The following is a 26,028-nucleotide window of genomic DNA, read 5'->3' on the forward strand; positions in this document are numbered from 1 at the left end:
TACGCTGTCGAGATGATCCGCCCATGCTCCCTTTCTTCGTCCAAGTCGTTTCTTCAACCCATCGACGATTGATTTATTTGTAGCCTCGGCCTGACCGTTCCCTTGTGGATAGCGGGGAGTCGAAGTACTGACTGTGTTGGTTGTAAGAGATGTGAATCCGCCTGTCCAACATATTTTTTGAGCGTTCGAGTTTATTTATGGCATGAAACAACTCGAACATTTTGTCTTCTCCATATTACTATATCTCTAGAGTCAATAATTTTATATGAGGAACTACTGAACTCAATCATGCTTAGAGGAGTGATCTAGCTCTCTAACCTCTAACTATCACTAAACTAAACAAAGTGGAATTTGAATAAGAGATTTTCCTCTGATTCTGCTTGTATCTTGTCCTGTGATGAAGAGTAACGATTCCGTTAAATAGAAATAAAGAACGAAGTAACTAGAAAGATTGTTCGAGTTCGCCTGATCTATCTTCTAGAAGGATCATCTAGAAATTAAATCGGATATGTAATTATTGGAATAATTGTTGGAGACTCAAATGGTGGATATTTTAGCTTTAGTCGGCCGAGCAGGTTCTAACCTTTTCTTTTGGTCGAGTACCTTCGTTCCTCTTCCGAGTAACTCAGGAATAAATTTCAAGAACTCATGGAGGCCTATTTTGATTCCAGCCTCCAAGGCAGTTTTTCCCTATATTGATTGCTGCTGGGAAAAGGTTGGGGAGCCCCTTTCCAGAAAAAGCGTTTCATTCTTGCGAACATACTCCCCAGGTGGGATACTTAACGCGTTATGAAAGGATCCTTGAGCAACCCTAGACATTCTATTGAAACGAAATATACTGCTATATTCAATACATAGGACAAATATAAGAACAGATAATATACGTTTCACTTGGAGGTGGAAGCCTTCTACTGAAACGAAAGAAGGCTTCCACCTCCAAGTTTAACTCAGACGTAGCTCCCTTCTTTTTGGGTGTGAAGCTGTGTCAAACCTAAATACCCAAGAAGCATTAGCTCTCCCTGAAAAGGAGGTGATCCAGCCGCCATTTTATGTTTTTAGTCATTATAGTTTTTTTTTGATTGAATAAGTGATGATCCAATGGTTCTCACTCAGTGATCTTTGGACTTTGAAGGTTTCATTGAATCCTCTTTTATACACTAATTTGAAAAATCCAAACATCTCAGAGATAGATAGAGAGGTAGGAATTTCACAAACGAACCGCACTCCTTCGTATATGTCAGGAGTCCATTCCTTCTTGCATTCGTGCTCCTCCCTGTTAAGCCTTCTTGCATTCCTTTTGAAGGCATAGTGGTTAGTAGCTCATTTCGGAACTAGAAATGATAATATGAATTTACTTCAATTTTACTTAACGGGTATTTTTTGCTTTTTTAATGTTGGATTTGATAAATATTCATGCAATTAATTATTTTATTTGAAATTGCCCACCGCATAGAAAAAGAATTTGGAATAAGAATCCTTCGTATTTTAATGCATGTATTTTAATTTATTCGGGGCAATTGCAGTGCTCTGGCTGCTATTGACAAATTTGCCATTAGCTTTTTTTTTATTGAATAAGTGATGATCCAATGGTTCTCACTCAGTGAACTTTGTACTTTGAAGGTTTCTACGTTCTTGACAGCCCATCTTTGTCTCAGTAGAGTCTTTCAGTGGCATGTTTCGGTCCTTTTCCCCATTACTTAGAAAAGTGAGCCACCGGTTCAGGTACTGGGTTGGCTTGAAATCTGACGATATTTGAGAACTTGTCGGTTTGTTTGGGTTAACCTGATTAATGTTCGGTTACTCAAGAAACGCCTGGTGATTAGTGAGGTGAAATGTGTGCCATTATCGGTGACGATCTCGTACGAAAGTCCATGACGGCATAAGACATTTTTCCATATGAAGTTGGTCACGTCCAGAGATTGGACTCTAGTGAATGACTCCGCTTCCACCCACTTGGTGAAGTAATCAGTCCGCACGAGGATAAACTTCTTGGACCTCGAAGGTGGCAAAGGTCCTACAAGGTCCATGGCCTAGCGCATGAAAGGGTACGAGACTGTAACAGTACTCAGCAGTTCGGGTCGCAGTGGCCCATGATGTTGACAGGCTTCGGCAATAATGGTTGGCCAGTAATGACCGTCTTTCTTGATCTTCAACGTGAGTGCGCGTCCACCAGAATGGTTGCCACCCTCTCCTTCGTGTACTTCCATCATGATTTGTTTGGCCTCCTCGCGACTAACGCATGTAAGGAATACCTGAACGAACTATGGTAATATAAGTCTCCATCCAAGAGGATGTATTCCATCGGAGATATAAAGCTTAATCTCGACCTGCCAGTCATCTAGCGCGTTCGTGATATCTGTCAAATCTTCTATTGGCTCGTCGACTTCCATCGGAACCGAATTGTTGTTGATGACGGAGATTAGGCTAGCTAAGTCGATGCTAGGTGTCTCGATGTACTCGACTGGAATGGTGCGCCGCAGGTCAGGATCCGAGCAGTTCGCCAAAGCTGCGAGAGCGTCAGCTAACGTGTTCTTGCCTCTCGGGACCTTTGTCAGAGAGAATGAAGTACATTCCTTGGATAACATCCGGACCAACTGACGGTATGCTCCCATTCGTTCATTCTTGGCGTCAAATTCACCACTGAACTGGTTGACCACTAGTTGGGAGTCACAGAAAACTTGCAGGTGTGTTACCCCGAGTCCTCGTGCTAACCGAAGTCCAGCTAGAACGGCTTTGTACTCGGTTCGATGCTTTAAAATTGAGCTTCAGCGCTTGCTCAATTACCTCGCCATTTGGGGATCAGAGAATGAGTCCCACGCCAGATCCCTGATGAGATGATGAACCATCGACGAACATCGTCCAAAATTCCTCCTTAGGGGTAGGGTCCCCGAGTTTCATGGGATTGCTCAGTGATGAAATCGGCCAGGACTTGCGACTTTAAACTTGGACGGGAGCGATATTCAATACCGTATTCGCTTAATTCGACTGCCCACTTTGCCATGCGTCTAGATTGGAAGGGGCTATAGAGGATAGTTCGGAGTGTCTGATCGGTAAACACAACGACGGAATGCGACTGGAAATAGGGTCGGAGCTAACGCGCAGCAACGATCACGTCGAGAACCAATTTTTCTAGCGTCGGATACCGAGTCTCCGCATCGTTGAGGGCTTTGCTAGTGTAGAAGATTGGTCTTTGGTCACCGCGGTCGTCTCGAACCAAGACACCGCTAACTGCCAAACTGGAGACTGAGGCGTAAAGATATAATGTCTCCCCATCCTCCGGTTTGACTAGCACCAGGTGAATGGTCAGGTACTCTTTCAGCTGCTGGAAGGAGACCTCGCAGTCTTCGTCCCAGTCAAAATCCTTGTTTCCTCGGAGGAGTTGGTAGAAAGGAAGGCATTTATCCGTCGATCGGGCGATGAAGCGATCTAAAGCGGTGATCCGACCGGTCAGGCGTTGTACTTCCTGTTTGTTAGTTGGGGTATGGCCTCGATCTGTTAGGGGTTTGCCTCTATTCCTCGTTCGGTAACGATATATCCTAGGAATTTGCCTGATGTGACCCCAAATGTGTACTTCGTTGGGTTCAGCTTCATCTGAAATTGGACAAAAATGTCGAAGCATTTGGCGAGATGTTGAGCATGTTGCTCCGCGATCAAAGATTTGACCAACATGTCGTTGATGTAGACCTCCATAGTACGCCCCAGCAGATCGGCGAACATCATGTTCACTAATCGTTGGTAGGTTGCTCCAGCGTTCTTCAGTCCGAACGGCATAACAATATAGTAGTAGGTTCTTCTGTCAGCGATGAATGCCGTTTTTTGGCGATCTGCCGAACTCATGGCAATCTGATTGTATCCTGAGAAGGCGTCTATGAACGAGAGCAGTTGGTTTCCGGTTGTGGCCTCGACGAGACGGTCGATGTGCGGCAAAAGAAAGCTATCCTTAGGGCACGCCTTGTTGAGATCAGTGAAGTCCACGCAGACTATCCACTTGCCGTTCTTCTTTTTAACCACAAGTGGGTTAGCCAACCAATCGGGGTATTGAACCTCCATCTGGTCTGCTTTAAGCATCCGTTTGACCTCATCTTGGACTGCTTTTGCTCGATCTGGGTCCAAGCGCATACGCTTCTGTCTGACTGAGTTGAACGTAGGGTCAAAATTGAGCCTCTGGTAGATGACGTCGGGACTAATTCCGACCATGTCCTTTGTGGACCAAGCAAATGTGGAGGACCGAGACTGCAGGAAGGCGATGAGCTTTTTCTTAATATGGTCTTCCATCTTGGCCCCGATCCCAACGTTTCGCGAGGGATCCGAAGGGTTGATATTAGCCTGGATGACCCGACACTCCGGAGACTTGAGCAGATCTCGCTCCGGCTTATGGGGACCGGTAAGGTGTTAACTGCTCTGTAATTGCTATGCCTCCTCCTTTTTCCTTTGCTTCTTTTCGATGACGGAACAAGTTCGAGCCATCTTCTGGTCGCCGTAGAGAGTGTAGATCCCTATAGTGCTTGGGAACTTGAGGCAGAGGTGGTAAGTTGAAGGCACAACTTGCATGGCGTATATCTACGGTGTCCCAAGAATGGCGTTGTAAATTGGGGGTGCATCGATGTCCATGAACCTGGTTTTTTGGGTTACTCCGCCAGCACGCACTTGCAACTTGACGTCTTGGTGATTTTGTCATAGCCGGTCAGCGCTCGAGCTTCGGGTTTTACCTGGTCGGGTGTGACACAGATTTTTTCCAGTGTCCGCCAGAACATAACGTTCACAGTGCTCCCGGTATCAACCAGGACCTTTCGAAGTCGAATTCACCCGTGGCTACCTCGACGACCAGAGGATCCGAATGAGGATGTTGGATTCCTTTGGCATCTTCCAGCGTGAATGTTATGGGGTCTGTGTAGAACGGATGCTCATCTGAGACCATCTGGAAGCTACAAACCTGGCGTGCTCTTTTCTTTAACGCTCGAACGGAGTCATTACATTCTTCCAGCGGGCCAAGTATCATAGTTATTCGTCCTTGGAGAGGGGAGTTGGTGTGCTCGGGATTCTGCCCCCGTTGACGCTTGGGGGGACCGGGTAACTCGTTCTCTTGAGGCATTTCCTCCTGATGACCTACGAGCACCTGATTCGCTGGTTGTGGAATATTGTTGGCTGGGCCGTTGTTCGCATAGCCTCGACCACCTCCTCCTGCACCGTGGCCACCATTAGATCTGCCACCTGGCCAGCCTCCATGGCGACCTCTTCCTCCGTGGAAAACCTTGGGTTGATAGAGGGCCTCGACTTCACCGGAAATATATTTTTTGTATAGAGAATTCTTTAGGTGCTGGCACTTGTGCATTGAATGGTCGGGTACCATGAGGAAGTCACAGTACAGGTCCTTCGGGTCTGGCGCCGACTTGCTTTGACCATCCACATCTGAGACCGCAAGGACCACACCCTTCTTTCGGTCCTGAGGATCGTGGTGCTTTCGGGGCTTGTGGTACTCGTCCCAATTTTTGTCCTTTGCGGGAGCGGAGCATGCTGACACTGTTTTCTCCGCCAACCGGGCGTCCTCTTCTTCCACAAGGGCGAATCGAGAGGCTCGGTGCAGCGTGTCGTCGAGATCTTTGGGCTCTCGAATGTTCAGGTCCTTCCGCAAGGGTGAACCGGGAAGTAGACTTTTCTTGAAAGCGGCAATCGCAGCGTCCTCTGGGACGAAAACGTTTGCCAATTTTTCCTTAAACCGGCCAGAGAACATATTAATGGGCTCGCCGGGGTCCTGGGCCATCACCCACAGATCCAAACTTGACATACCTCGCTCGATAAAGATTCGATAATGTTTGAGGAAAGCCGTTGATAATTCGGTGAAGTTGTCAATCGAGTTTGACTCAAGCCTTGTAAACCAGGTTAAAGCAGGACCGGAAAGACTATCGACGAACAGTTGGCAGTACACAATATCCCACTGTTCGTCTGTAAAACGCGCCTTGGCTACAGTTGCCATAAAAGATGTCATGAAAAGGACTGGGTCCTTATCTCCGAGGTAGGTTGGGAGCTTCAGCTTTACGTTTGGTATGGCAGCTTGCAGGATCCACTGAGTGAAAGGGGTTCGCCGAGTGACCTCGACAATCCTGTCAATCTCAGGAGCTGTGCTGAATGCCCGGTGAAGGAGCGAACTCATCCCACAAATCTGCGACTGGATTTCCTCAATTTCGAGGCAAGGTCCGGTGCTGCTTGAAGGGGCGAACTGGAAGCCGAACTGGATAGCTGGGGTCTCATGAATTAGTGAGTTCTGGTTGGACGGCCGAATACTCGACGTTGCCTGCGGGGGAAGAGTCCTTCGCTCCGATTGATTGACCATCGGTATGTCCAAGAACTCGAAGCGACGTATGAGTTCGCCTGTCCTGAGTACTGGCGATTGCCCCCGCGGAGAGTGGTGATGGGGTCATCTGGGTAACGACAGTGATAGACTAGTTTTCACCCAGGGTATCAATTCCCTATGCAGTTGTAGTACAAAGGGTTATCAATCCAAATGGTTGTTATGCTAGCAGATAGGATGCAATCAGAAACAAGCAAGTCAAGCCAAGTAATAATGGGGGTTTTATCTATCAACCTAAGATGAACAAAAATAAGAAAACAGAAAGAATAAAAATCAAGAATAACTCGAAGTACCACACGATGCAGGTGATCGAGTACCTGATCGGGTTGGTGGTCGGGTTGATATAAAAACAGTAAAGAATCAAGATGCGAAAGCTCCTAAGGATAGGGGTAATTGAATCCTAAGTGTTCTAGACTAGTACGGATGTCTTACATGCCTCAAGCAATTATTTCCTAGACAATGAACCTCTAAGACCTTGTCACCACACTTTCGCACTAGCAACAATCAACCTTGAACACTTCCCTACCGTCGGAGAAACAAGACCAAGCAGGCATTAAGAACGATTCATTATTGTCAGTAGAATTAAACTCATCTGATTTTGTCACTCAGAGCTAAGTAAACCTCTAGCATTGGCTAAATCAAGCATTTTATCTACTCCTTTCGACCTGTAGCATTGTAAACGCCCTAGATCTAATCTCAACCTTTCGGTCTGTTGACAGCATTAAGAACACCAACTTAGAAGGAAATCTATCAATCATCACAATCAACTAAAGCATCCTAACCGATCAAGAACACAAAATCATCTATCCCATCCCTAGAAACTTTGCTACACTACTCGGATCTCATGGCAAAGAACATAAACCCATAAATAAATAAAAATTGCATAATCATAAAGATGAGAAAGAGATAAACGTTTTATTAAAAAGAAGCAATAGCAAAAATGTAAACAGAATTCAAGTTGAAAGAAGAACAAAAACATGAAAAGAAATGCTAAGAAAAGAGTGGAAGCGGCTCTCGCCTCTTGCTCGCGAAAATAGGGTTAAGAGGGGGTATTTATAAGGAAACAGGTTGACCTAGCTACGACAGCGGCCACGTCAGCAGGTATCCTACCAGGCTACACGAAGTGGAACTCGAGCTCCCCTTCGGGTGCATGATCGGATAGGTGATCGGATGGTTCCATTCTTCGATCTGGATGTATATACGCTTACTAAAACAAGAATAACTCTTGAACCGCACATCCGATTGGCTTCAAATCACCACCTTTGGAAAGAGAACTCGATATATGATAACTTTGATGAAGAACTCAGAAGCTGAATCCCACCGTAAAATCTTCATTTGAGTCGATATTTGAAGGTCTCGTCATGAACTCGACCAGGTGCTATGTGGCAATTATCGGGTGGTATGGTCGAATGCCTCCTTTTTCCTTATTGATGCTTCTGTGTAAACCCTATAAATGTAACCAGTTCCTTCCTTGTGAAAGCTGCAACTTGTTAACCCTTCTTTTTGCTCTTTTTAGGCTCTAAAGTACCTGTTTTCATCCAAAATATGCAAATGCAAAAACGCAACACCCTAAATGCTCTAAAAGTTGATTCTTGCAGTAAATGACCTAAAAATGCTAAGTTAGAGGTATGAACAATGCAAAATATGGACAAAAAAAGGATGCTAAAAACATGTAAATTAGAGTGTTATCAGACAGCATCAACTCTACGGTTGGTATCGAAGATCATTCGATAGATCTTTTTTGTCATGGAGCCGAACAGGACCTTGAAATCCTCCATAGAGACAACCTGGGGGGGTTTGTACCACCATTGTAGCGCGATCAGGAAGATGCTCGGTTCGGGTCCCAGGTTGTTGCTCGGTGGCGAGCACCGTATCTCGGTTTGAGGGTTGTTCATCCGAACGCTCTGTCTCAAGGCTGATTAGTTGTTCGCGAGTTTGCCCCGTTCTTTGACTGAGTTCTCCTTCAAGCCCAGTCTCAATTGGGAGGTGGGAACAATTATCGGTCTGGTTGATTTACATGGTGGTGTTACGACAAATGTAAACGGCTGGGGGCTGCGTGGTTGGAGCGACACCTTATGCTGTGGTGTCGTCCTGAGAAGGTGCAAGGCCCGTGATGTCAGATACGCTTGAGGAGGCGCGATTTGCGCCGATGGTTTCGTCGTTGGAAATTGAAGACATTGTCAGAAGCTTTGAAAGAGTTTCGATCCTGTTGTGAGAGAGTAACTTGTAAAGACAATTTTGCGTCCCCACAGACGGCACCAATTATAGAAACTGAGTTTCACACAATGAATTTGTTTGAAGGGGGAAACAAATTCAATAAAGAACTCTCTCTAAAGAATCGGATCAAAGCTAAGAAATAAAAAGGAATTGAAATCTCTTGGAAAACAAGCTAGGTTTTGCTCAAGAACAAGGGTGAATTAGAGTTTTGTATTAATTGCTCGATGTTCTATAATGAGGGGATTCATCCCTTATCTATATGATTCTCTAGATTACAGAATATATCTACTTTCCTAATGAATTGAACCGAGATTAGGAAAGTTTCTTGTTTTCTTTTTAGGTCGGCCGCTGGGCGACCTAAACAGTCGGTTTCTTGCTCCGAGTTGGGCTTTTTGATTCTACTGGGCCTCCGTTCGAAGGTTCTATTCAATCCTAAACCGAGATCTCGGTTTAGATAATCGATTTTTTTATTGGTTTAGACCGGTATGTTGGGAGTGCTAATTCTTGCACCAACATCAAACTTCTGAGACACTTTGGTATATGATTTTGTACCATAACTAGGAGAGAATATATTACGAAAAGACTAATAAAAGATCTATATTATGAAAGTTGGCCAACTCTCTCCATCTTTCTCCCACATCAGCAATGGAGAGAGTGTCACATGTCCATGACTAAAATCAACCAATCATCTTGAAATTTTTATGTTACTTGATTGATCCTCTTCGTTTTCCGTTGCTTGATTTTCGTAGTAACTGCTGCTTCGACCCTTTTCGTCTTTCTTTGCTTTGATCTTCGTTTTCATTATGGGAATTGCATGCTATGTTTTGCTTACTCTTTTATTTAATTATTAATATATTTCGTGCTTTGGTACGGTGTAACAGGTTCAGAAAAAACAAATCCTTATCTGGCAGAAGTCGTGAATATATAGAGAAAGATGTTTAATTAGTTCTTCTAATTATAGTTTGTAAGTGATTATATTCATTCTCATTCGATAATACTTTACATTGTTGTGTTGTTTGTAAGTTTTCTCTTAATTTACATTGTTGTGTTGTTTTCCCTCTCTGCAAACCTTTTTCCTATGATCCTATATGCTCAACTATACATAGGATTGCAAGTTCATTCTCACTATGGTGAATCCTAAGGATTTTGTCTTTAAGTGGCGTTGTTTCTAAATTTTAATTTTATGTATCTAGAGCCGGTATTTGTGTTGTTAAATGTAATCTTATTACAAAATAAGAAGAATCTGATCATTTTATGTTTGATTATTAAGAGGTGGAATAGATTATGCGACCTGGAAAATGGCCAAATTTACTACAGTTTTTTTCTTATTGTTTTAGTGCCAGAGGAAAAGAAGATTCAATCATGTGTGGTGGCTACTCCAAAATTTCAGTCACATGATATTGATCATCATGGTTTTTTGCTTTCGTTTTTGACTACTCAATACACGATCTGATATTGACATTGAAAACATAACTATTCATATCGCTAAAAGATAACCTGCGCAGTGCGCGGGTACTCTCCTAGTACTTACGAAAACACGATCGGGGAGAGGCGCACGCGAGGAAGAGGGACTCTTGTTTGATTCAGCAATTTTGCACCCAAATTTTTTATAAAATCTAGAAAGAATACTCAGATATACTCCAAAAGTTGGTTTCTTCCTTATATCTAAACATTTTTTTTTAAATTGCTCAGATATTTAGTGTCTTGGGTGTAATTACAATTTATCCCTCGTGTGTATTTTTTCGATTTTGATTAAAAAAAAATACACATCAGCAAATTAAAATCCACCTCACTAGATAGTTTTTTTTCCAGAATCGACAGTTTCTTATTTTTTCCGCCAAAATATTGTTTGACGGCTGAGTTATAGTATTTACGGGAAAACGAAAGGTCTTATCGTTTCATGTTACGGCTGAGTTATAAATACTTTGTGGCTGAGTTATCACAAGAAATAATCTGAAAGTAAATGGTTGATTTATTGTTTGACCGTAAAGTTATAGCCCTAAAAAACATTGCAATTGGTGATCATTGGAGACATAAACTGGTGGAGTATCATGCGTCATGTGTTTCAGTGCCTTGTTCGAGAACATGTAGCTCAGCTTTAGCTCATGGCTAAATGCATCCAATCCGTAGTCTTCAAGAACAAGCTCCCCAAGCTTGTCGCGTGTTGTGCCTGCATCGCCTGCATCTATTCTTCACAACTATACACCCTCTATGGTCGGTGTTAAACACATACTTGTGTGTCTTTACCCAATTACCGAAACTGGATCCATGAAAGAAAATGAAGAAGAATGAGGAGGTTAATAAGAAGTTAAGATCGAGAAGAATAACAAGGGGAAGAACAAGGGGAAGAACAAGGGGAAGAACAAGGTGAAGAACAAGGGGAAGAACAAGGTGAAGAACACTTTTTAACCAGTCGAATAATATGGAATTCGAAAAAACGACGTTTCATATTTTTGGAGAAGATGATGACATGGAATGCTGACATGGATGATGCGTCCGAAGTGGCAAGTCAGCCACCAAACGAACTTGTAAATCAGCCTAATTAACTCAGCTATCAAACAAGATTATAACGCAACCACAACATTAGTACTATTACAGTAATTAAAAAAAAATGGCTGCCAAATTTCAGCCGCTTCATGTCATAACTCAACTGAAAATTTGTAACTCAGTTGTATCGTTTAATAAGTCAGCCGTAACTGAACGATATTCTAGTAATTCATCTTTTACTACTAAGTCAGCTGTAAAATGGCCGAGTTGTCCGATAAGTCAGCTTATGACGGCTGAGTTATAGTATTTAACCATAACTCAGCCGTAAAGAAATCTCATAAGTCAGCCGTTGTTCATAACTCAGCTAGCCAAAAAACGATAATTCAGCCGTGTCGTAGTGATAACTCAGCCAAAAATTTGACAACTCAACTAACGGGTGAAAACTCAGCTGTAAGGACGGCTGAGTTATAACGCTATCAAACAAGATTATAACTCAACCACAACATGAGTACTATTACAGTAATTAAAAAGAAAAAAAAGGCTGCCAAATTTCAGCCGCTTCATGTCATAACTCAACTGAAAATTTGTAACTCAGTTGTATCGTTTAATAAGTCAGCCGTAACTGAACGATATTCTAGTAATTAATCTTTTGCTACTAAGTCAGCTGTAAAATGGCCGAGTTGTCCGATAAGTCAGCTTATGACGGCTGAGTTATAGTATTTAACCATAACTCAGCCGTAAAGAAATCTCATAAGTTAGCCGTTGTTCATAACTCAGCCAGCCGGAAAACGATAATTCAGCCGTGTCGTAGTGATAACTCAGCCAAAAATTTGAAACCTCAACTAACGGGTGAAAACTCAGCCGTAAGGACGGCTGAGTTATGTTATAACTCAGCCAGATTTCATTAAGTTAGCCGTAACGCTTGGCTGAGTTATGCTCTAATTCAGCCGTCCGCTCTTACTCAAATGTTTTTTCCATAAATCAGCCGCAACTAAACTATAACTCAGCCGTGACTACCTCTGTAACGCGTTACGGCTGAGTTATTTAATACACGTCAGCGATTTCTGACGTGGCGTATGACGTGGCAATGGCATTTTCGTAGGATGACCAGAGGAGGTCACCAAAATCGGGACCGATGTCGAGATCTGTAGATCTGTTGTCGGTACCTGAGGTACTGAGGTAGGAGTTTGAATAGAGTCAGAGGCATTCTCAGGCGATACTAGAGGAGCAGAAGGGATTTCCATAAAAGAAGAGCTAGCCGGCGGAAGAGCGACCAACGATGAAGCTGCGGAAAGCTTAACTGTTAGATCTGAGGGAAGCAGATCTGGAGGATCCGGACTGGGGGACTTTTCCACTGGTAAAGAAGCCATGGTAAGAAAGGAAGAGGAGGGAGCAAGAAGAAATTCTCAGTGAGCGGCGTGAGGCCGGTCACCGTTCGGAGATCGGAAAAATTGCCAATCGCCTATTTTCTCTCAGACACGCAAACCGAGAGACTTTTCCCATATCAAACCCAGGATTATAAACAAAACATAGACCTGATTCAACGCTAGTGTTCCAGTTTTATCGCTGCAAATAGTGGTGTCAGAGCCCATCGTCTCACTATTGAACCGGATGAAGAAGTAACACATCCAGGATTTCACTCGCCACTCTCCATCAAGAATCAAATGTGCAAAGTCCGGGTTATTGGTCAAGACCTATTTGAGGTTAGGGTTACTACGGCAAGAGGAGAAGGAAAGAAGTTAGACTCCCACAATGATCTAGAACCTTCTAATCTAGCCGTTGGAGGTGTAGAGAAGGAAAGATCACATAGTAGGAAAGTGTCTCTCTCTCTTTATGTCCCTATCTTATGTTTCCTTATTTGTAACAGGAAGTTGCCCTAGCTAGCTCTCCTATTTAAGGGCGTAGCCTCATTGTAAAAGATATTCTATTGAAAACCTATTATATGTGATACTCTATGTGTTTACACGAAATTCTCTCTCTCTAATCTCATCAAACTCTCAATCTATTCTGCTAATTCTAACAATCTTTGGTGTGATAGAGCTGTTGCCTCTCACACTTATTCTTGAGTATACACAGCTTATATTGGCGTGTATAACTCCTTCTTTACCTTAAGAACACTCTCATTGAGTTGTATCTTAAAGGCTTTACACATGAACACACAAATTCCGCATTAAGTGTTCTTATGAGTTTATATTGGAGTAGAGTGTATCTTGTCGCTCACTCTCTCCAAATTCCAACATGGTATCAGAGCAGGGTCAAGATCTGAGCTGCTAGTATTCAATTCTGCAAAAGAAGCCACAAAGATGGCGTTTTGAATCTGTTCTTGGAGCCATTGGAGTAGATACTCTATATGGAGGTTATCAAGGCAGTTTGATGTTTCAGTTTGGAGTTGCCATGAATTCCACAAGGGAGTACTGTGAATCTAATTGTTGGAGGTTTATGGTGTCTTGAAGTCAGTCCTTAAAGGGGAGCTGCTTCAATTCCTTTGTTTATTCTGTTTACTAAACACTAAACACTCAAACACTCAAACACTCAAACACTCATACACTCTAGGTTACTAAAATCTTTCATTCCTGGTTACTAAATCTCTCATTCTGGTTACTAAACTCTCATTCTGGTTACAAAAACTTTCGGTTACTAAGTTACAAGTTATGGTTACTCTATTCTCGGCAACAAGCAAAATCACAGCCAAAACGTCTCAAAGATCGACTCTTACGAAAGCCTTCCACTGCGATTCAGCTTCCGCGTTCTTCACAACAGTTATAGATCATGGAGTCTTCTTTCCATAGGAGGTGAAATCATATCAATCCGAGCAACCGTTCAAACGTTACGCCCGAATCAGTGGGAATATATCATTCCGGCGCATCACCAATGATTGGACTTAGAACCAATGGCCATCAAGCTTCAGAGACCGCAGAGAAGCCCAACCATAGTACTAAGCCAGATGACTTGAACATGGCAGTCCAGAGAGGCTGACCGGAGGAAGCAGACCGGAGTTGACTATGGTGGAAGATCTAGTGGAGAGGAAAGCTGGTGGAAGGTGATGAATCAGCTCCAAATCATGTGTGGTAGTGTCAAGTTCTTAAGAGCTGATTGAATATACACTAGTTGAGATCTTCAAGGCAAAAGGTTTCAAGACTCAAGACATGGTACAACCATGACCAAGTCAAGAGAGTGGTCCCAAAGTTGATTCAAACCACATCACTACTTGAAAATGCTACCCTCTAAACTCGATCTTTTAATTTATTTAAATTCATCTTAATTCAAGTTTTAAAATTTTAAATTTCAATTTTGAATTTATTTAATTCTATATTTATCTAAAAATATTTTTTAATTCTTTTTTGAAAATATTTTTAAAATATTTTAAATACGTCTTTAAATATTTTTGTTAAAATAAATATAGTATTTTTTATTACCTTAGTTATCTTAATTCATCATTTGGTTTCTCAAGTTTTGTTAAGTGTTTTCTTAAAAACCCCACAACATGTACTTTAAAATTTTTCTTTAAATCTTATGATGAAGGTTTAAAAGAGAGGAGACATGTGTGAACACTCTAATGAGAAACACAAGATAAAACAAGAGATCTATAAGAAGAGAAATCAAGTCATGAAGGACTAAAAGAGCCAATTCTTACATGGTAAAAGGAATGGAAACACTTAGAGGAAGGAGCCAAATTTTATGAAGTATATGGAGCTGAGAAGAAGCTCTAAAGATACTATAAAGGAGTTCCAAAACGTTTTTGCTAATAAGAATAGCAAAGCAAAACGTTTGGTGTATATGTGAAGTAAAGAAGTGACAAAAAGGGTGTGCACAAACCTTCAAGATTTGCTCTCATTCATTATTCAAGCCAATCTTGAGGGGGAGAAAGGTGTCAACAACCCTCATGGAGCTTTAGAAGCAGTTTGAAGCAATCAAGCTTCAAAGGAGTGTAGATTGGGATCAAGAAGTCATTAACCATAAAGAGGAGACCCATGGGGCAGAAACTCAAGTGGTGGTGCAAAGATTGTCTCAACCAACAAAGAAGATCAAAGACTATCTCTAAAACCTTAAACTTTTTCAATATATCTAATTTATTAACCACATTTGAATCGGATTAGTCATGCATACAGTGAATTTTGTTATGCTTAGAATATGATTTTAGAGAACAAATATTAGGTTGTGGTTTTAGAGAATTGCCTTGTGTTAAAACAGATTATTAATGTTTAATTTTTCATTTCAAACATTGACTTTAGGAATTAAATTCATGATTGGCATGATTTAAAATTGAATTTGCATGTTTAAAATCTCAGTTTTAATCATGTGTTAAAATGAAGGGTGAATTACTCAAATGTTACTCATTTTAGGTAATATTACCAGAATCTACAAAAAACTTTTTTATTACTAGAATGTTTCGGGTATTTTCAAAATACCCAGCGTGTCCCTGTTTTATGTTACCGGAAAAAATGTAATTACAAAAATACCATTGCCACGTCAGACGCCACATCAGAAATCGCTGACGTGTAACCATAACTCAGCCGTAACGCGTTACATAGTATGTTGCGGCTGAGTTATAGGTATGTTGTGGCTGAGTTATCGGAAAAACATTTGAGTAAGAGCGGACGGCTGACTTATTAAAATTTGGCTGAGTTATGCGCATAAGTCAGCCAAGGGTTACGGCTGACTTATTAAATCTGGCTGAGTTATGCGCATAACTCAACTGTAGTTACGGCTGAGTTGTCACCCGATGGTTGAGTTGTCAAAATTTTGGCTGAGTTATCACAACGACACGGCTGAGTTGTCAAAATTTTGGCTGAGTTATCACAACGACACGGCTGAGTTAACATTTTCCGCTTGGCTGAGTTATGAAAAACGGCTGACTTATGAGATATTGTTACGGCTGAGTTATGGTAAAAAAAACTATAACTCAGCCGTCATAGGCTGACTTGTCGACAACTCAGCCGTTTGACGGCTGACTTATTAGCAAAAGATTAGTTACTAGAATGTTATTCAGTTACGGCTGACTTATCAAACGATACGGCTAAGTTACATATTTTCAGTTGATGAAGCGGCTGAGTTTGGCAGCAATTTTTTTTGCTTTTTAATTACTGTAATGTTTTTCATGTTGTGGCTGAGTTACATTGTTAACTAAACTTCTTTGTTACATTGCAAATTGAAAACTTAACTACATGCATACCATTATATTTAAAATCTTATCATATTTAGGTCTATGTCTATTTTCATTTCAAATGATAATAAAAAATGATAATTTAGGAGAAATAAAATAACTAATTAAAAAAGTTATTAAATAAAAGAAAAATAGTAAAAATTATTTTTCTTGATATATGAATTAAATCAAAACGAAAAAATATTTTTTTTGTATTATATAACTGAATTTTCGTTTTTTTAATTAAAAAAAATAGATAACTCAATTTACCACATCTTTAACTCATGAAAATTTCTATGATGTTGAATAATCTTTTGAGTTAACAATTTTACAAAGGATATACCTCAAACTTGTACATCAACCATAACACATGATTATTCAAACTCAACTTCAAAAAATTTAGTTTTGTTAGTGATTGGTAACATTTTTGAATAAAATGTAGGTCTATGTCTATTTTCATTTCAAATAATAATAAAAAATAATAATTTAGGAGAAATAAAATAACTAATTAAAAAAGTTATTAAATAAAAGAAAAACAGTAAAAATTATTTTTCTTGATATATGAATTAAATAAAAATGAAAAAATAATTTTTTTGTATTATATAACTGAATTTTCATTTTTTTAATTAAAAAAAAATAGATAACTCAACTTACCACATCTTTAACTCATGAAAATTTCCATGATGTTGAATAATCTTTTGAGTTAACAATTTTACAAAGGATATACCTCAAACTTGTACATCAACCATAACACATGATTATTCAAGCTTAACTTCAAAAAAATTAGTTTTGTTAGTGATTGGTAACATTTTTGAATAAAATTTAAGTCTATGTCTATTTTCATTTCAAATAATAATAAAAAATAATAATTTAGGAGAAAAAAAATAACTAATTAAAAAGTTATTAAATAAAAGAAAAACAGTAAAAATTGTTTTTCTTGATATATGAATTAAATAAAAACGAAAAAAATAATTTTTTTGTATTATATAATTGAATTTTCGTTTTTTTAATTAAAAAAAAATAGATAACTCAACTTACCACATCTTTAACTCATGAAAATTTCTATGATATTGAATAATCTTTTTAGTTAACAATTTTACAAAGGATATACCTCAAACTTGTACATCAACCATAACACATGATTATTCAAACTCAACTTCAAAAAAATTAGTTTTGTTAGTGATTGGTAACATTTTTGAATAAAATTTAGGTCTATGTCTATTTTCATTTCAAATAATAATAAAAAATTATAATTTAGGAGAAATAAAATAACTAATCAAAAAAGTTATTAAATAAAAGAAAAACAGTAAAAATTATTTTTCTCCTAAATTATATGAATTAAATAAAAACGAAAAAAATAATTTTTTGTATTATATAAAGGGGCATTCTCAAAAATGCCCCTTTTTCTATACCCCTTTTTAAAAATATCCCTTCATGTTGATCATTTTTAAAACTACCCCTCTTTATATACAAAATGACCAAATTACCTTTTTTTGAGTGACAGCAAGAATGTACAGTCATCAAAATTGAAAATATTTTCCCGCCAAAAAAATTTCCAGCCAAAATTTTTTTTTTCCCGCCAAAATCGAAAATTTTTCCCGAAAAAAAATATTTGTCTTGCCAAAAAAAAAATTTCCCGCCAAAATCGAAAATTTTTCCCGCCAAAAATATTAAAATTTATACCTTTTAAAAACATTGTAAACGTTTTTAAAAAACTTTTAAAAGTGTTTACAAGGTTTTTAAAACGTTTTTAAGCACATTGTAAACGCTTTTAAAAACCTTGTAAATGCTTTTAAAAAGCTTGTAAATGCTTTTAAAAGGTTTTTAAACACCTTGTAAATGCTTTTAAAAGTTTTTAAAAGCATTTACAAGGTGTTTAAAAACCTTTTAAAAATCTTTTTAAAAACCATTTGAAAACCTTTTAAAAACCTTTTAAAACCTTTTAAAAATCTTGTAAATTTTTTTTGGCGGGAAAAATTTTGGCGGGAAAATTTTTTTGTCAAAATTTTTTATCTTTTGACAAAAAAAATTTTGGCGGGAAAATTTTTTGGCGGGAAAATATGTCGGAAATTTTTTGGCGGGAAAATTTTGTTTTTCTTTTTATTGAATAAAATAATTTTCATGTAAGGGTAAAATGGTCATTAAAAATTAAAAGAGGGCAAAAATAAAAATGGCCAAAAGAGGGTATTTTTGAAAAGGGGTATATCAAAAGGGGCATTTTTAACAAATTCTCTTATATAAATGAATTTTCGTTTTTTATTAATTAAAAAAAAATAGATAACCCAACTTACCACATCTTTAACTCATGAAAATTTCCATGATGTTGAATAATCTTTTGAGTTAACAATTTTACAAAGGATATACCTCAAACTTGTACATCAACCATAACACATGATTATTCAAACTCAACTTCAAAAAAATTCGTTTTGTTAGTGATTGGTAACATTTTTGAATAAAATTTAGATCTATGTCTATTTTCATTTCAAATAATAATAAAAAATTATAATTTAGGAGAAATAAAATAACTAATTAAAAAAGTTATTAAATAAAAGAAAAACAGTAAAAATTATTTTTATTGATATATGAATTAAATAAAAACGAAAAAAATAATTTTTTTGTATTATATAACTGAATTTTCGTTTTTTTTAATTAAAAAAAATAGATAACTCAACTTACCACATCTTTAACTCATGAAAATTTCCATGATGTTGAATAATCTTTTGAGTTAACAATTTTACAAAAGATATACCTCAAACTTGTACATCAACCATAACACATGATTATTCAAACTCAACTTCAAAAAAATTAGTTTTGTTAGTGATTGGTAACATTTTTGAATAAAATTTAGGTCTATGTCTATTTTCATTTCAAATGATAAAAAAAAATAATAATTTAGGAGAAATAAAATAACTAATTAAAAAAGTTAGTTTTGTTAGTGATTGATAACATTTTTGAATAAAATTTGAGTTAAGTCCATAACTCAACTTAAGTCAATAGTAACACATGTTACCAGTCATAGCCTATATCATCTATTTACTTTCAGATTTTTCTTGTGATAACTCAGCCATAACTAACTATAACTCAGCCGTCACATGACCTTTCGTTTTCCCGTAAATATTATAACTCAGCCATAAAGTCATATATATCATCCATTTACTGTAACATCCGCGAACCAATATTTGTAAATTTGGTGTGGGTGTCGATCGACACCCTTGGTGGCATCGATCGACACCATGTTTTTCCGGTTTGGTCGGGTTTGATTTAATTGCTGATTGGTTCAGTTTGGTTCAAGGAAATCCCTAAAACGTGTGTAAAAGGGGAAAAACGACCCTAGGTCGTGTCATTTGGTTGGTAGTCGCCGCTTTTGAGAGAAAGAGAAAGAGAGAAAAGAGAGAAAATGTTTCTGTGACTTTCTGGGTTTGTTCTTGGGGTTTTTGGAGAGATCTGAGGCTGTAGGAGGGTTAGCTGTTGCTGGAAACGAAGGGGGGAGCTTCTGGAGGTGTTGCTTTCCACGTTTCTCAATCCAATCTTCCTGTTCTTGAGGTGAGTGCTTGACCATGGTTGATCTAAGCATGAGATCTCTCTTGTTTGTGTGTTTTTCTTTGTTGTTTGTGTTGTTTTGTTGCTTGGGTTCGTTGCTTTTGTGATCCCCAGTGTTTTCTGAGGTAATTGGGTGAGTTTGAGACGGATTCAAGATGATTGGGAAGGAGAGTTCGATGTTCGGTTTCGCGCAGATCGTGTCTGCAGAGGAGGCATCGATCGACACTAGGAAGCATCGGTCGACACCATTTGGAGTGGCATCGGTCGACACTGTTTAGCATCGGTCGACACCATTGTTTGTAGCATCGATCGACACCGTGAGGAATCGGTCGACACTGGTCTCAGTCGAGACTTGTTTTCCTGGTTTGATGTATTGTTGTGTGTTGTTTGTTTTGCTTAAACTTGAGGGTCTCATATGCTTGTGTGTATAACCCAGTAGATGGGAGGACGGCCTCACTAAGTATTTATGATAATACTTACGCATCTCAATTGTTGTTTGTGGTGTGCAGGTATGTGACGTGGAATCATGGCGATGAGGAGGAGGATGAACTAGGGTCTCGTTTGTGTGTTGTTGGTCTTTGTTATATTGTTTAGGATGGAACCTTGGATAGAGATATGTTAGGTTGCTGGATAGAATGGATAGAAGTGTTATTGTATTGGTTTTGTATTATTGATATGTTTCCGCTGTGCATGTAATTGGATGTTGGTTTATTATTGGTTGGTTACGTGTGTGGGTTGGTTTGTTTAATTAAGTAGTATGGGATACTTAATTATATCTTGTATTTAATTATTAAAAAGAAAAAAAAGGGGTCGGGTTGTTTCATTTTGGTATCAGAGCCTTTACGGTTCTAGGATGGTTAAATGGATGGTTAGAGCGGTTAGGAATTTAATTGGGTGAATTATTTTCCTTTTTGCTTGATGCATGATGTCGTGTGATGGAATTGATTATGAGTAGTTAGTCAATTTGTTTGCGGTATGAAGTCCTAGTATCATCCTCTTCGAGCCTTCAATGAGATTCCACGGTAAGATGTGTACTCTATGTGCGGTTTTTGAATTGTGTGCTTAGCCTTCTGTTCTGGGTAGTGCAGATGGCTAGAGAGGGTGCTGTGGGTCGCGGTCGTGGTCGTGGGCGTGGTCGTGGTCGTGGTCGGGGACGAGGTCAGGTTCCTGAGGCCAGTGTGAGTGTAGCCCAGAGCATGGCCAGTGAGGAGGTGGCGGAGTCACAGGTTCATCCTAGTGTGTCTGGAGACCAGGCTGGTTTGGGTGACGGCAGGGCGGATGGGCCCGGTGTCGGTCACGGTGTTGCCCCGGGTGTGGGGGTTGCAGCGGGAGGTGCTCCAGGCAGGGAGGATGTCTTGATGGACTTGCTAGCTCAGGTTTTGCAGCGACTTCCAGCAGTTGTGCCGCCAGTGGTTGGTGGGCAGGATCCAGTAGTGCCGCCAGTGGTTGCTGGGCAGGATCCAGTAGTGCCGCCAGTGGTTGGTGGGCAGGGTCCAGTAGTGCCGCCAGTGGGTGGTGGGCAGGGTCCAGCGGTGCAGCCTGTGGCGGGTTTGCAGGCAGGTGTGCAGCCGGGGGCCGAGGTAGTGGATGCACAGTATGTGCGGATGATGGAGCAGCTGCGGCATGTAGGAGCCGGGTATTTCTCAGGAAGTACCGATCCGAGTGTAGCGGATGAGTGGAGAGAGCGGATGGAGGATATTTTCCTTTCGCTTAGGTGTCCTGACCGGTACAGGGTGGATCTGACAGTGTTTTACTTGTCAGGAGATGCTCGTGTGTGGTGGAGGTCGGTGACAGCACGGAGGGTGCAGCGGGGTATGTCTTGGGGAGATTTTGTGGGGGAGTTTAACTCCAAGTATTTTCCTCAGGAGGCTCTTGATCGTATGGAGGCACGGTTCTTGGGTTTGACTCAGGGGGACCGTACAGTGCGGAAACTGGATGCAGAGTTCAGTCGGCTTGTGGGGTATGCAGGCCGGGCTTGGGAGCCAGAGTCGGCTCAGGTGCGGAGGTTCTTGCTGGCTTTGCGAGATGATTTGAGGACACGGTGCAGAGTGAGGAGCTATGCCACGAGGGCGGAGCTGGTTGAGGTTGCAGCTGGGATAGAGGATGACTTGAGGTCACAGTTAGTGGTGGTCAGTCCAGCGGTTCGTTTAGAGGAGACATTGGAGCAGAGCATTCCAAACAAGGATAGGCAGTTGGAGCAAATGCGTAAAAGGAAGCGGGAAGAAACAACAGTGGCGAACCAAGGTGGCCAGAGAGGTTATGGGAGCGGGAGCATGGATCACGTGTCGGCAAGCGGGGCCAGGGGAGGTGATTCGCAGGAGTACCGTCGAGTGTGTTATCATTGCGGGGAGGAAGGGCATATCAGGCCTTTCTGTCCTAAGAGGAGGCAGATGATGGAGGTTGCAGCGCAGCCGAAGGGAGGACCGGGTGTCCATTCCGGCGCTTAGTTTTAGCTTATGTATTCTTTCTTTCATTATGTATTTTCATTTGGAGTTGTAAACGATTATTGCATTTGAGGTTCTAATAAAAGTTGGAGTTCTTTGGTTTTGGGATTTGTGAAAAATCACTGGAAAGGAAATAGCACGGGAGTCTATAAATGGAAAGTTTCCATAAATAGAAGATTGCTATAAATGGAAAGTTTCTAAAAATAGAAGTTTCCAGAAATGGAAAGTGTTGAGGTAGATCTAGTCGGGAGATACTCGTTGACATCGGACTTATTTGCTCAGGATAGTGTGAGCCCAACTCATGTGATACCGATAGCTCAATGGACTTTGTGGCCAGAGAGTGGGAGTGGTATGTTTGCTTCGGATGACGATCCGTGAGCGCGCTTTAGGGTGACGACCTTAGAGCGGGATTGTGAGACTCCCTGGATACCGTAGCTGTGAGCCGTGGCTCGGCAGTGAGCCGGTATGTCTCGAGGGTTGCGACCCGAGAGCGGGGGGAGTGGGCGTGTGAGACTCCCTGGATACCGTAGCTGTGAGCCGTGGCTCGGCAGTGAGCCGGTATGTCTCGAGGGTTGCAACCCGAGAGCGGGGGGAGTGGGCGTGTGAGACTCCCTGGATACCGTAGCTGTAGGCTGTGGCCTGGCAGTGAGCCGGTATGACTCGAAGGTTGCGACCTGAGAGCGGGGGAGTGTGTGTGTGAGTGACTTCCTGGATGCCGTAGCTTAAGGCGGTTGGCCTGATAGCGAGCCGGCATGATTCGTTGGTTGCGACCACGGACGGGGGAAGCACTGAGTTGTGAGCAAATAGTGTCTTTGATGTGAGTATATTGACTAGAGGGAGACCTCGTGGTTTAGTCGGAGGTGTGCGGGCTGTTGCGATAGTGCACGGGAAACCTTGGCTGACGGTATTTAGTCCGGTCGGGGACGTGCGGGCCGTGTTGACGGTGGCACGGAGGTCTTTGACAGTTGGACGGTTTTGCGGGATTCGAGGACGAATCCTTATTGGTGGGGGAGAATTGTAACATCCGCGAACCAATTTTTGTAAATTTGGTGTGGGTGTCGATCGACACCCTTGGTGGCATCGATCGACACCATGTTTTTCCAGTTTGGTCGGGTTTGATTTAATTGCTGATTGGTTCGGTTTGGTTCAAGGAAATCCCTAAAACGTGTGTAAAAGGGGAAAAACGACCCTAGGTCGTGTCATTTGGTTGGTAGTCGCCGCTTTTGAGAGAAAGAGAAAGAGAGAAAAGAGAGAAAACGTTTCTGTGACTTTCTGGGTTTGTTCTTGGGGTTTTTGGAGAGATCTGAGGCTGTAGGAGGGTTAGCTGTTGCTGGAAACGAAGGGGGGAGCTTCTGGAGGTGTTGCTTTCCACGTTTCTCAATCCAATCTTCCTGTTCTTGAGGTGAGTGCTTGACCATGGTTGATCTAAGCATGAGATCTCTCTTTTTTGTGTGTTTTTCTTTGTTGTTTGTGTTGTTTTGTTGCTTGGGTTCGTTGCTTTTGTGATCCCCAGTGTTTTCTGAGGTAATTGGGTGAGTTTGAGACGAATTCGAGATGATTGGGAAGGAGAGTTCGATGTTCGGTTTTGCGCAGATCGTGTCTGCAGAGGAGGCATCGATCGACACTAGGAAGCATCGGTCGACACCATTTGGAGTGGCATCGGTCGACACTGTTTAGCATCGGTCGACACCATTGTTTGTAGCATCGATCGACACCGTGAGGAATCGGTCGACACTGGTCTCAGTCGAGACTTGTTTTCCTGGTTTGATGTATTGTTGTGTGTTGTTTGTTTTGCTTAAACTTGAGGGTCTCATATGCTTGTGTGTATAACCCAGTAGATGGGAGGACGGCCTCACTAAGTATTTATGATAATACTTACGCATCTCAATTGTTGTTTGTGGTGTGCAGGTATGTGACGTGGAATCATAGCGATGAGGAGGAGGATGAACTAGGGTCTCGTTTGTGTGTTGTTGGTCTTTGTTATATTGTTTAGGATAGAACCTTGGATAGAGATATGTTAGGTTGCTGGATAGAATGGATAGAAGTGTTATTGTATTGGTTTTGTATTATTGATATGTTTCCGCTGTGCATGTAATTGGATGTTGGTTTATTATTGGTTGGTTACCGTGTGTAGGTTGGTTTGTTTAATTAAGTAGTATGGGATACTTAATTATATCTTGTATTTAATTATTAAAAAGAAAAAAAGGGGTCGGGTTGTTTCATTTACTTTCAGATTGTTTCTTGTGATAACTCAGCCATAACTCACTATAACTCAGCCGTCACATGACCTTTCGTTTTCCCGTAATGATTATAACTCAGTCGTTACATGACCTTTTGTTTTCCTGCAATGATTATAACTCAGCCGTAAAGCGATATTTTGGCGTGAAACCATCTGTTAACCTAAATACCTAATAATAGACATATTTCCATTCTAAATTTAAATTTTGAGTTATAATAATTTTAATATTCAATTGGTAGAGATATACTTTTAGAAAAATAAAATTCTAAATTCGAATAATAATTATTTAATTATTTGCAATAATATCCTGTGATAAAAAACTCACTTTATGAATTTATTATGTGTGTGAATTTGAGCAGGCACAGAATTAGTGATTTTTCGCTCTTCCCTAACAACACTTTTTGTGACATCGAAAAACGTTTTAATACTTATTAGGAATCTGACAGAACAAAAGACCCAGATATTATTTGCAATAATATCTTGTGATAAAAAGCTCACTTTATGAATTTATTATGCGTGTGGATTTGAGCAGGCACAAAATTAGCGATTTTTCGCGCTTCCCTAACAACACTTTTTGTGACATCGAGAGACGTTTTAATACTTATTAGGAATCTGACAGAACAAAATACCCAGGAAAGAAAGAAGAATACGTTTTCATATTATTGAGAAGACCCTAAACGATAACTCAACCATAACTTTACCATAACTCAGCCAACCCTCAAATTATAATACTAAATAACCGACCAAACCGAACCGAACCGGAAACTATTTTTCCATTATTTTCGGTTAATTACGGTTATATTCGGCTTGCTATCGGTTATATTAAGTTAATCGACCTAATTTGGATAACATTTGGATTATTTATGGTTATATATGCATCTAACCGACACATAACCGGAAATAACCGAAAAGTAATTTCAAAAGTTTTTAAATTTTCAAATGGTTATCATATTAGTATATCCAAATTACCACCTTAAACCAAACAAAATATAACCAAAACAAAACTGTTATATTAAAACCATAATATTGGAAATATGAACCTTATACCTCAAACCCTAACCCTAACCCCTAAATGTCATGTTTTGAATGTTTTATACATTTTGATCAGAATGTGTAAAAATCACTCTTTATCTATAATTATTACTTTTTATTGCTTATAATGATTGTAATATTTATTTTTCTATACTATATTTTAATTTTGAGTTATAATAATTCTAATTTATAAATATTTCATAAGTCAGTCGTTTATGTTGATAACTCAGCCATATCATTCAACTGTTTGAAATTGTTTTTATTTTTTTATTCGAAATTCGAATTCAAAATAATTAAAAAAATTTGTTTGGAATTGATTTATGAAATATGAATTGATTTCAGAATTAATTTAAGGTGGTAATCAAACAAAATCAATTCATTCAACGTCTAAATCAAACAGAAATCGTCGGGCCAGGCCCAGTATAAACATTAAAACGAAAAAAAAAAACAAAAGTATTTGGCTTTTAATAAAACGCTGTGTTTTATTCATCTTCAACCTTTGCAAAATCCTAAAATCAATTTAGACTTGGTAAAGCTAGCTTTTTTCCATTTTATTCTCTCATGTCTCAATCTAAGC

The 26,028-nt window shown here is 39.9% G+C and overlaps 1 protein-coding gene across 1 annotated transcript; it reads right to left on the reverse strand.

Annotated features, from left to right (window-relative positions):
* Positions 1–4,759: 4,759 nt before the first annotated feature.
* LOC104789810 (uncharacterized) lies at positions 4,760–6,331 on the reverse strand. Its single transcript, XM_010515456.2, has one exon. It carries the CDS (start codon positions 6,329–6,331, stop codon positions 4,760–4,762), a length of 1,572 nt encoding a protein of 523 aa, XP_010513758.1.
* Positions 6,332–26,028: the final 19,697 nt, after the last annotated feature.

Source organism: Camelina sativa, chromosome 5 (genome assembly GCF_030686135.1).
Source record: "Camelina sativa cultivar CO46 ecotype springtype chromosome 5, ASM3068613v1".
NCBI classification, from domain to species: Eukaryota; Viridiplantae; Streptophyta; class Magnoliopsida; order Brassicales; family Brassicaceae; genus Camelina; species Camelina sativa.

What these genes read in the sequence shown, in the direction of transcription:
- LOC104789810 (XM_010515456.2), bottom strand. Translation starts at nt 6,331, where the DNA reads ATGGTCAATCAATCGGAGCGAAGGACTCTTCCCCCGCAGGCAACGTCG.